Here is a 12591-nt window from a genome sequence, read left to right on the forward strand (position 1 = left end):
ATCTATTAAATGGTTAATGAACTCTGAACAAAAGAAATAGCCATCTCAACAAAGATGATAGAAAAAGTAAAAAGCTTATATTAAAATGATGAAAATTAAATGATTCTATCTATAAAAATATGACCTGTCTTGCTTAGCTTAGAAAAAAATGTGGCAAAGGCGACCTAAAAACTCGCATTTTTGTACAGTGTTATTTATATAATATACGTTACGTTATATAATATACGTTACTCCATTACGGAGTTATTTATATAACATTTCAATAAAGATGTAGAGGAATATGATGGTTTGGATATTTGCATAGCTTATGACCTGTCAAAGGTCACACGTGCAACATTGATGATTTTTTTATGATTAATTAAACACTTGTAATAAACTACATAATAATAAATCCCTTATCGCACCCCAATGGTGCATAGGGCACTGCTTCATATAAACGCAGTGTTATTTCGATCGATTACACATGAAGGAAAGGTAATCAGCCCTCCACTTCAGGTACCAGTCTAGTGTAATATTGAATAAACATAAGAATGAAAAAAATGACTTATATTTATTAAACCCCCCTGGGAATCGAACCCGGGGCCTCCAGAACGGTAGGCGAGTATGCTGACCATTACACTACGGAGGCGGAGGGGGGAGAACCTTTACATATATATATATATATATATATATATATTTATATATATATATATATATATATATATATATATATATATATATATATATATATATATATATATATATATATATATATATATATATATATATATAAATATATATATATATACATGTATATATGGTCCAATTTCAAATAATATAAAAATAACTCCTAAAATACACTTAAAACCAGACCACGACGGTCGAAAACCTCGTAAATGCCCAGACTACCATATTTTTATTCTTCTATGCTAAGATTTTTTTTAATGCAAACTTACCGTCATTGTCGTTCATCCCGTGACGCCTGGGTATGGCCCCCGTGGACCCCTCTAGCAGTTCCGACACCCTGAAGCGCTCCGTCTCGCCGCGGTTGAACATATCGTCCATTTCGTCGTCCAGCTTCACGACTTCGTCACCATCTGCCGACGTTCCTCCCAAATCACGCTTATCCCCCTGAGAAAAAACAACAAACTTATTTATTGAAACCAAATATTTATCGAGACGCGTTTTCTCGGACGACTACAGTTTTCTGTCTGTTTTTATGCCACTCACTCCTTTCAAGAACGTCATTAATCAAAAATTGTCAATTTTCAGTTGTGCATGTTTTCAGAATGCCCAGAATCTCTCAGCAAAAGAGGCTTATTTTTAAGTCAATATTTACCCGCTACAGGGCAGAAATTTTTGTTTTTGCATTTTGAAGAAAATGTATTGTTTAATTATTTTTTAAATATTCTAAATATTTTTCTAATGGAGAAAAAACCTTTAGGTTTTACCTAAAAAGATCTGTTGCACATTGAAACGTTCAATAAGTTCCTTGATATTTATTTTTAATACATTGTATTATATTTTTTAAACTTTAAACACGTTCTCCTGAAAAATTATGTTTTTGATTTATGACGTTCTCGACAGGAGTGAGCGATGTGTCACGTGTTTTTAAAAATATTATTTTATTTATTGATTCAACATTAGCTTGGAATGACATTAACACTTGTAATAAACCACTAAATGAATTTCATTTTATTTAAAACAACTTGTTTCGAAAAGTAACAGATGTTTTCACCTTCACCTGTAGATGAAAACATCAGTTAGTTTTCGAAACTGTCGTGTTTAATGGAATAAAACTCATTAAGTGGTTTATTACAAGTGTTCAATTTCTTTTTAAATTTAAAATACTATTTTGAAAAGCTTCATATACACATGAATTGTAATATACAAAGTTAATATCTCGAGATGTGATTTCTTAGAGGAATGTGCGGAAAACCGTTGTATTATAAATATTTTTTTTAAATGGCCGATGCATTTATTATTTACCTTCTTATTATGCACACGGTTAGATCATTAAATAGATCTTTTGTTTCTTCACTTTTTAACTAAAAAAATATATAAATATATATAGTAAATGTTTTAATGGCGATATAAGAAAAAAATGCAAGGCTGAGATAAACGCTATCAGTAAAATAAAGAAGGGTGTATTGAGATGGTTCATACAAATGAGTCGATCGAGTGAAGAAAGGATAGTTAAACAATTTTATGAGTAAAATCGGATTGGTAATAGAAGAAGACGGATAATGATAATGGTAATAGAGAAAGACCGAGGATACCTTGCCACGATCGAATATTCTAAATGATTGAAAGTAGTCAGGTCAAGCTTACTCTATTTTGTAGGATAATGTCCGAAAAAAAACCTTAAAAAAGATTTTATATTGTAAATGAAAACACCTGTTTTTTCAGAGTTATATAAACTAACTAACTAACTTACTAACCATCGCGCCGCTTCACCGCAGGGGTAGGCAGAGAGAATAGAATGCCACACTACTCTGTCTTTGCAAACATTGTTCGCCCCTTCCACGTTCATGCATCTCTTCATACATACCCGCCGATTATTACGACTCCTAACCTGACCATTTCCAAGTATTTGGCATACCTGATCGTATTTACTTATTTTGTTAAAATGAATCTAACTCAAGTGGTAAAAAACAAGTGTTTTTATTAAAAATTTCATCATGTCTTACCACAAAGTGAATGCCGAAACATTAAATTAAATTATAGATTTTTTGTAATAAAAATATAGTCCGTAGAATAGAGCCATATGTTTTAGTAAAATGACTAATGTCCATTGCAAAGGTGTTGTATGTATAAAGAGATATTATTTTGAGCTTTTAAGCCGTCTTAATGTTTAGTTGATGTCTGCCGACTGTAACAAAACTTTCGAATGATTACATACATGTTTTAGCCATTTTTTCCATCTAATAATTGTTGATTTTCAAATTCCGCAAAAGTTATTTTAAAGGTATTATAAACACCCGAATTTGTTGGTAATTCTTCAAAATTTGCATCTCTACTTTGGTATGTTTTCAGTAATTAGAGATTCGTACAGTACTTTTCTGAAAACGTGATATTACTATTGATAGATTATTATTGGTAAACAAAAAAAATTAACTGAAAAAAATTAATCGTTAAAACGATGATTTAATAACCAAATGAACAAAAGATTCGTTCATCGGATCAGCTCAGTATATACATATAAACGACTTAGCGTTTGAGAAAAAGACTCACTTTAAATTAAGATCCGGCCTCTCAATCAATATATTTGAACATATAATTAAGAACTTGTCATTAACTGACGACTAATATTAATAAATTATAATTTATGAAGAGTGGTCGACAAGTGTAGTTTAAAATACAGAAAAAAATAAGGTTTCGAATTGAAATTTCTTGGTGGAATTTCATTTTATATAATTAACAACAACCTGCAGTTTTTTTCATATTCATTTTATTTAATCATTTATCTAATTTTTGATGAAACCCGGTCACTGGTCAGATAAAATAAATATGGTAAAAGTTTTTTCGCCTCCGTGGTGTAATGGTTAGCGTGTTTAGCTACCGTACTGGTGGTACCGGGTTTCATTCCCAGAGGAGGGGGTGAAAATAAATATTAACGACTTTACACTCTAATATTTGTTTAATATTACTTTGATCTGGTTCCTGAAACTCAGGAGTGATCAACTTGCCTTTATGTAAGTAACGATCAAGATAATACGATGCAGTGCTCTATACACCATTAGGTGCGGATAATGGTAAGAAGAAGAAATTTATACAGTTAATTTTTAATTAAGTCTTTTTTTTATTACTTTAAAAATTTAAACGTCATTAATGGCAAAGCTATGGATATTCTTCGACCGTTTAACGTAAATGAAATGAAAATATTTGTTTATCAAGTTTTTTTCTCTTCATAAAAACCCTCACAAATAATCACAATTTCTTATAATTAGTTTTTAAATGTATAAAGGATATACATATACTTATTTCGCCCTTGAGGTTATGTTTTTGCAGTACGCCGATTACTAAATTATCTTCAATTATTATTCAAGTTATTACGTGAAAAAAAATATAACGTACTAATATTATTGAACAAAAAATACACAAAACATAATTAGACTCGACTAAGAAATTGTACAGCGTTAATTACCGTACTAACGTAGCTAAAAAAAGTGTTTTTACATTCGTACTCGTAAAAAATACGCAAAAAATCAAGCACAGCGTACTTTAAAAATTTTCAATCGTAATGAAATAAAATTGTATAATAACGTCTACTTCTTACATCAATCATTTTTTGACAGGACTTTGCGTAGTTTTTTTTCATCTTCCAAATGATACATAGCGCTTTGGGCTAGGAATGTTTTCAGAAAAACAACACGGTAATCGTAAAATATTCCTCCTCAGTAAAATTGTCCACCTTAGTCAAATTAAAAAGCTCGACTGCAAAGAAATTTAAATATTTTTTGACATCTCGACATAGATGAAGAAGAATATGGAAGAAAAAATAAAGAAAAAAACTAATCTCCTAGTTGGAGATAATCTCGATCTGTGAAAAAATATTTGAACAAACTCAAAATATTGTTATAAATTTACTATTTAGCAAGACTACAAATATATAAGTAAAATATTTTTTGATATCTCAAAATAAGTCTGGACATTTACAGGGGTGACGACTTTGATAGGCTGGTTTAAGTGATCACTTTACAAACGTATACCCATGATTGACAACCAAATTATTCAAATTCTTGAGACTTAAATATATATTAATCAAACTCACAAAACACAGTGCTGGACTTTACTAGGGATATCTATGGTGGGATGAGGGATACTTTTTTTTTCTTCATTTTATTACTAAGCAGAAACTTTTTCATTTGTATGTAAGGTCCGAATCCTGAATCAATGTAAATTATTACTCCTATTTGGAGATAATCCAGATTTGTGAACAAGTATTTGGACGCACTCAAAATTTTGAAACTAAAATTATAATTTGAAAAAAGCTTTTTTTAACATTATCGAAAAAAACTGTTCAATTTTTCATCAGATGTACCTACCCGATAGTTTGTCAACTGCTCATCAACGGCAGTCGCATTAAAATAAAAACACTGTTGCACTATATTTTTTGAAGCTTTCGTTCAAAGGTGATTTTCACATTTGATTTTCAGATTTGATCAAATTTATAAAAAATTGTTTAAAAGAATAAAAATTTTCGTAATTAAATCCTAATTAAAAGATGTTAAACAAATTATAAAGAAAATGTAAAAAAATCTAAGCAAGAGGCTGTTACTAAATTTTCCTTAAGAACGAATGAATTTATAATCATGAATTATTTATTAATGTATTAAGATATATATATATATATATATATATATATATATATATATATATATATATATATATATATATATATATATATATATATATATATATATATATAATATATATATAATATATATATAAAACCCTTACACGCACCCCAATGGTGCATAGGGTACTGTGTCATATAAACGCAGTGTTATCTTGATCGTTTACACATGAAGGAAAGGTGATCAGCCCTCCGCTTCAGGTACCAGTCCATGGTAATATTAAATAAATATTACAGTGAAAAATTCAGTTATATTTATTTTACCCCCCTTGGGAATCGAACCCGGGACCTCCAGAATGGTAGCCGAGCGTGCTGACCATTACACTACGGAGGCGGACAGTATTAGTATTAGAGAGTATTAAGATACTTTGATAATACTCGTGACTGTAATGTCCAGGAAATTCAACAGGTGAGGTACTAACTTCATACTGTTTGTTTAATTTAAAAACAATTTACATAATTTGATTATCAATTGAATTATGTAAAGCATATATATACAATAAATATACAATTTAAATTTAATTAAAAATAAAATCATGCCCATTAAATTAATCGTTTAAATTAAAAATCTCTTAAGAGTTATTTTAATTACTTGATCGCTTTTCTGTTAATACTCAGCATATAAGGTTGCTAAAATTTAATTAAAATTATCTTGAAAACGAAATGATTTCATTGAAGTGTTTACGATGAACGAAATGTACCTACAGATTTTATAGAATTAATATTAAACTTGATATTTAATGTTGAGTTAATTAATTTATTTGTAATACAAGCTTGATATTTATATTTTCAAAATTTGAAAGTTATTACTCGAAGATAAATATTTTTTTCCCGAATACCTCATTATTATTTTTTCATTTTTTAGTGCAGTTAAAAAAAATGGTTGCAAAAAGTGTATACCATATGATTCAAACTTTTATTTCCTTTTCCAACAACTCTATATTATTTTATTTATTGTTTTGGCATTAACTTTGTGGTAAGACATGTTTTAATGATTAAAGAAAACACTTCGTTTTTTACCACTTGAGTTTTATTATAGACTACATGTTTCAGAAGTTAAACTTCCATCATTCAGGTCTGTATAATAACTAAAATATAAAATTGTTCTATAAATAAGGAGAGGGGAAAGTAAGGGGAAGGGGTTAGTCAAGGGACGGAGTTTGAAAACAAAGGAAAAATGGAAAGCAATGGTGAAGAATTTTGAAACAATATATTATTTAATAAATTATTATTAGAATTCAGGTTTTTTTGGATTTCTAAATTTTCAAGATAATTCATAATTTGGCCTTTATATGGAACAAGGTGCAATAATTGTAATTTATGAGAGTGAAATGAGTACTTTCCCCTCTCCTTATTTATAGAACAATTTTATATTTTATATTTTAGTTATTATACAGACCTGAATGATGGAAGTTTAACTTCTGAAACATGTAGTCTATAATAAAACTCAAGTGGTAAACAACGAAGTGTTTTATTTAATCATTGTAACTCTATATTACTTACGAATAGTCTTTTTATAAAATTTGATAAAAATAAACTACCTGTCAGTTGAATTTCACTAATAAACTTCCATTAAAAAACCTGTATTTTTTTCATTTCATGCATTTCATATTTTATTTATAGTATAAAGAGATTTGAGAATAAAAATTATGGGTTTAAAATAGAATAACACTAATGAAATTTTATTTACTGAATGTGTGAGGAGATACATGAAACTGGAATAAGCGAAGATTGTTTGCAATACAGATTGGTGTGGCGATGTATCATGTCTGCCTACCCCTGCGGGAAGCGGGGTGATAATTCAGTCGTCAATAAGTAAGATATTTGATCGTTTCTTGATTGTTTTTCGCAGATACTTTGTGGCACATATTATAAACTTTATAAAATAAAACAACTTTGTTTTAACCACTTTTTATTGGTACACTTTTTCCAACCGGTTTCGATAAGAACCTTGTCATCATCAGGGTTTATGTACTAAATTCTAAAAATTAAAATACTCAAAGTTAGGTTAGTTACCCTTCCCTTACGATACCAATTAATTTATTATTTTATTTTATAACGATGTTTTATCACTTATTTATATTTAAAAAAAATGGTTTTATGAATGTAATTGGTTAGTTAAAAAGTTAACGATAAAATTTATATTTTTTAAAAGTGCTACGTAGCGAGCCCCCTTTAAATACAAAATGTATTTTACCCTTTAAATGCCTACGTATATTGCTGTTTTAAAATTTACTAAATATCATACAAAAATTTACAACACTTTGAGTATGTCCAAATACATGTTCACAAATCTAGATTATGTCCAATAAGGAGTTATTATTAACATTATTTTTTGACATCTCAACATAGATGAAGAAGAATATGGTAGTCTAGGCATTTAAAGGGCTGGTTTAACACATACGTTAAAATGAAAGTGTTTCTGCTTGCTAAAGAGTTCCCCTCATCTCACCATAGATGTATCTAGTAAAGTTCTAGTGAAGTCAAGCACTGTGTTCCGAGCTTAATCAATATATTTCGAAATTTCAAGAATTTGAATAATGTGGTAGTCAATCCTGCTTATAATTGGTTAATGTTACACGTGTGTAAAGTAATCACTTAAGCCAGCCTATGACGGTCGTAATCCCTGTAAATGCCCAGACATTCATAGTCTTTTTCATCTTCGTTGAAATATCAAAAAGTAAAGGAAATTATAAAAAAATATCAAAAAAATCAGGTAGACTTGTTAAATTACAGTAAAAATAAAAGTGATTTTCTCGTATACCAGAAGTTCACAAAGTGTTTACTAAACCAGTATCCCGCAAAATTTTTCTATTCAAGGTACACCTAACAAATTAAGAAATTTCAGAGGTGCATATTTACCATATTATGGTAACAAATTCAACATATTATGTTTAATGCGAAATGTGAGCCTGCTTACTTTTGAGCACAGGCAATCAAAATTTGAAGCAATTGTGCTATTTTCACAAAACTAGATTTTTTTCCGCGGCACATCAACTAATAATCACCACGATACACCTATGTGCCGCGGCACAAACACGATGGAGCAATATACTAAACGATTAAGGGTTATTGAATGATTATTGTTGATATTTTATTTATTGTTTCGGCATTAACTTTGTGGTAAGACATGTTACAATGATTAAAGAAAACACTTCGTTTTTTACCACTTGAGTTTTATTATAGACTACATGTTTCAGAAGTTAAACTTCTATCATTCAGGTCTGTATAATAACTAAATATTATTTAGTTATTATACAGACCTGAATGCTGGAAGTTTAACTTCTGAAACATGTAGTCTATAATAAAATTCAAGTGGTAAAAAACGAAGTGTTTTCTTTAATCATTATTGTTGATTATGAATTGTGACGCACTCGCTCGCAAACGAAGTCACACCCTTGGAGGACTTCTACTGGACTCCGGGAAGGTGAAGCTCCTACCTCCAAGACAGGTCGTGAGTTACATGACTCACGTAGGTCTCGGGAGTGAGCTGTTATACAGAGGGAGGTCATAATAGACCTAATATGGTCGCGGTGTCATAAGGGATGCAAGATCCCCTGGACTCAAAAAAATAAAGAGTTTTTGAAGGTTTTTAAATCGACTGAAAGGTGATGATGGTTTCATATTGAGTAAGCTAGGTGTATTTTGGCTTTATGAATTAATATGCGATGTATGTAACTTGTGTAAGGTGGGGTAAGAGAACCATTAAAGTTAAAATTTAATAATAATGTAAACATTAAAAAAAACCCTGTTGTAATTTTAATATATTTTAAAAATAACGTTATGCTACTAAAATTTAATATTATTCACGTTACTGCTTTGGCGGTAATAAGACTTGGTAGTACAACTTCAGAATTCTGGAATGCTGTACGTTATTCATTCCTGAAAATCCTTAGAATAATCTCTCTAACCCTTATCCGTGCCCAATGGTGCATAGGGCACTGTATTGACGCAATGTTATCTTGATCGTTAATTATTTGAAGGCGAGGTGATCACTCCTGCGATTCAGGGTCCAGAGTAATATTAAATAACTATTAGAGAGTAAGTTCGTTAATATTTATTCTCACCCCCCCTGGGAATCGAGCCTGAGACCTTCAGCACGGTAACTAAACACGCTGATCATTACACTACGGAGGCGGACTGTAGAATAATCTGGGTTATTTAAATTAAATTATTTTTATTCTAGCTAGAAATTACATTCCAAAGTCCAATAGCCGGTTCCCGGAATTTTCATATAAGAAATATTTTTATTTTTACTATTTGTTACAAATTCATATTTTTCTTAGGTAAGTATAGATTTCAACCTACACAATTATAGTATTATCTTAAAAACTCTCTTTGTACCGACGTATATCAAATAAAAAATTAAATTAAATTAAATTTATTGGATTTTATTGACTAGCCAAGACAACTATTTTGTTGCAAGGAAAAGACTTATCCTTACATTTAAAAAAAATCATTTATATACATATGTTTGAGTATAAATATATTATAAATATTAGAGGCCCCTTACTCACGTACATTTCTCATTTAATTTCTACTTAGAAAATAGTGTAGTTGTTAGCGTGCTAGGCTATCATGCTGGAGGCCCCGGGTTCGATTCCCAAGAGGTTAAAAAAAACATTATTGATTTTTCAGTAGAATATTTATATTTAATTTGACCCTGGACTGGTACCTGAAGCGGAAGGCTGACCACCTTTCCTTTGCATATTTAACGATCAAGATAACACTGCTTCTATACGGTGCTGTGCCCTATGCACCATTGGGTGTAGATAAGGGTTAGGAGAAGAAGAAGAAATACCAATATTCATTAGAATCTATTGTGACACTTGTTTCGATCCATTTAGCATCATTATCAAACACCGCAAGGTATTTGAATGGATTTTATAACTACCATGGCCTATTCAGATAAGTAATTTCATCCCTGTACGATAATTCTCCCAAGTCCCAATAATTTTCAAAATAAAAGAAATTCCCCTGTTTAAGATACAATGGAAGTTCAAAATGTTTTTATTTTATTTTACTATGAATGGGCAAAATAATAACGCAACTAATTGCATTTGATTGACGACAAAGTGCGTGCTGCCCGCGCATTCGTACTCTTACGTAACTTGTATAAAATGTAATGATAAAAATCGGCATGGGTCAATGTATTTCAAGTGAACTGAAATTTGCTATCCAAGTGTTTTATGGCTATATGAAACAATAGACCCTATGCATTAATAAAAATCAAATTAAAAAAGGGACACCCTTATATTTTAATTTACAATTACAATTTCCTTGCTTGAGAATTTCACTTGCTTATTTAACGAGAAAATAGAATTTTCTGATTAATTGATTCTGTGGTCACTTTGTGGTAATATCTTGTAATAAAAAATGAAAATAAACCCTCATACCCACCCGATGGTGCATAGGGCACTGCATCACATAAATGCAGTGTTATTTTGATAGCTAACACACGAAGGAAAGGTGATTAGCCCTCCGTTTCAGGTACCAATCCAGGGTAATATTGAATAAATATTAGACTGAAAATATAACATATATTTATTTAACCCCCCCCCCTGGGAATCGAACCCGGGACCTCCAGTGCGGTAGTTGAGCGTGCTGATCATTAAACTACGGAGTCGGATAAAAGGCGGTAATATTTATCCAATTTAAATTTTATATCGTTAACCTAACTATTACAACGATAAAAAAATTAACTCACCTTTTACAATTTACTTTTAATGATTTTTTTTATATTTCTTCTACATCACAGATGTATCTATGCACGGAAATATAACATGACTTTAAAAGTGCATGTTGCTTTTTACTACAGATTTTTTTTAAATTAATAAAAATCGAGATGGCCAAAATGCACAAAACCCGACACACTTAAAAGAGGACCGTATCGTTAGATTGGCGAAGTAAGACTGTACTTGCTAAGCGTGAGATTGAACTCGAGTCAAGCAAATCTAAGTTCGATCGCCCGTCTTTCCCCTCCTTCCCCCATGTACTATTCGTGATGGGTACGTACATACCATGTGTTACGTAAATGAAATATTTTCCTATCGAATGAATCAAAAACCTATTATGAGGCTTTGAAGGTCAAAGCCAGCATAAGAACATAATTTGTGTAGCATTGTATTAAAATAGCATTATTGTACGTTTGTAAATAATGATTGGGAATTGCGAGGAAGAAAAAACTGAGAAATCGCTCGGTCAGTAAATAAATAAATAAAAAATATAATAATAAATATCTCTCTGATTGTTTTATTATTTTGAAGATTTTTGATGACGTACTGCCTTTTGGAAGACTTTTCTTCCTTAAACTCCTTCATTGTGACATATTTTCAATTATTTTCATTTTGGCATCTCACCAAGCATGAAGAGCAGACACCGCTGCTACAATAAACGTGCTTAGAGTGTCAGAAATGAAGACTCTAAGAAGCACAACAGGCAAGAGTCTTCGAGATAGAATCAGAAATGCCAGGATTAGGGAAATATGCGAGATCGAAGATGTCGTTAGGTGGGGAAGGCAACGAAGGAGACAATGGTATACGCATGTGAGGAGAATGGAACCATCCAGACTCCCCCACATCGCACTGTACGGTCAACCCCATAGTAGACGACTCCCGGGTAGGCCACCCAAGAGATGGGTCGATAGCTGGGAATCGACGTCGCAGGAGGCTAATCCCTCTTAAAAACAGGCCGTAAGGCCTATAATATTAAGAAGAAGAAGAAGAAACCAAGCATGAATAATAGTATTCAAATATGGATATTCACAAGGCTTACAACCTATCGTGGACTGGTTTAAGTCTTCTTTTTTTTCCTTCTTATTCTTGTAGATTATTGAAGTAATCCGTCTCTTGTGACGTGGATTGCCAGCTATGACGTCGTCACTTTGGAGGTCACTTCCAGGTGGTCTTCTTCCATCTACGTTCTCTTGGAGTGCAATTCGGGCCAGTCTGTTTTCTTGCATTCTGTTGACATGGGCATTCCATAATCGTCTTCGTTGTCTACCCCATCTGATTATATTTTGGGTACTACACATTTTCCGAATTTCCGTGCTCTTGTCCGCCTCCGCAGCGTAATAGTCAGCACACCCGGCTACAGTTCAGGAGGTCCCGGGTTCGATTCCCAAGGGGGGTTAAATGAATATAAGTGATTTTTTCAATCTTATATTTATTAAATATTACCCTGGTCTGGTACCTGTAGCGCAGGGCTGATCACATTTCCTTCGTGTTAACGATCAAGATAACACTGTGTTTATA

At 31.4% G+C, this 12591-nt stretch overlaps 1 protein-coding gene across 4 annotated transcripts in view; it reads right to left on the bottom strand.

The window, feature by feature from the left end:
• Positions 1 to 12591, bottom strand: part of Ae2 (anion exchange protein Ae2) — a 204196-nt gene that overhangs the window by 100306 nt on the left and 91299 nt on the right. For all 4 annotated transcript variants that reach the window (XM_088260176.1, XM_088260175.1, XM_088260174.1 and 1 more), the window contains exon 2: positions 936 to 1110. In XM_088260176.1, the coding sequence (XP_088116302.1) occupies positions 936 to 1110 (175 nt within the window). The remainder of the gene's footprint in view (positions 1 to 935; positions 1111 to 12591) is intronic.

Source organism: Brachycentrus maculatus, unplaced genomic scaffold (assembly GCF_059751285.1).
Source record: "Brachycentrus maculatus isolate JH-2025_06_01 unplaced genomic scaffold, ASM5975128v1 h1tg000126l, whole genome shotgun sequence".
Classification (NCBI taxonomy): domain Eukaryota; kingdom Metazoa; phylum Arthropoda; class Insecta; order Trichoptera; family Brachycentridae; genus Brachycentrus; species Brachycentrus maculatus.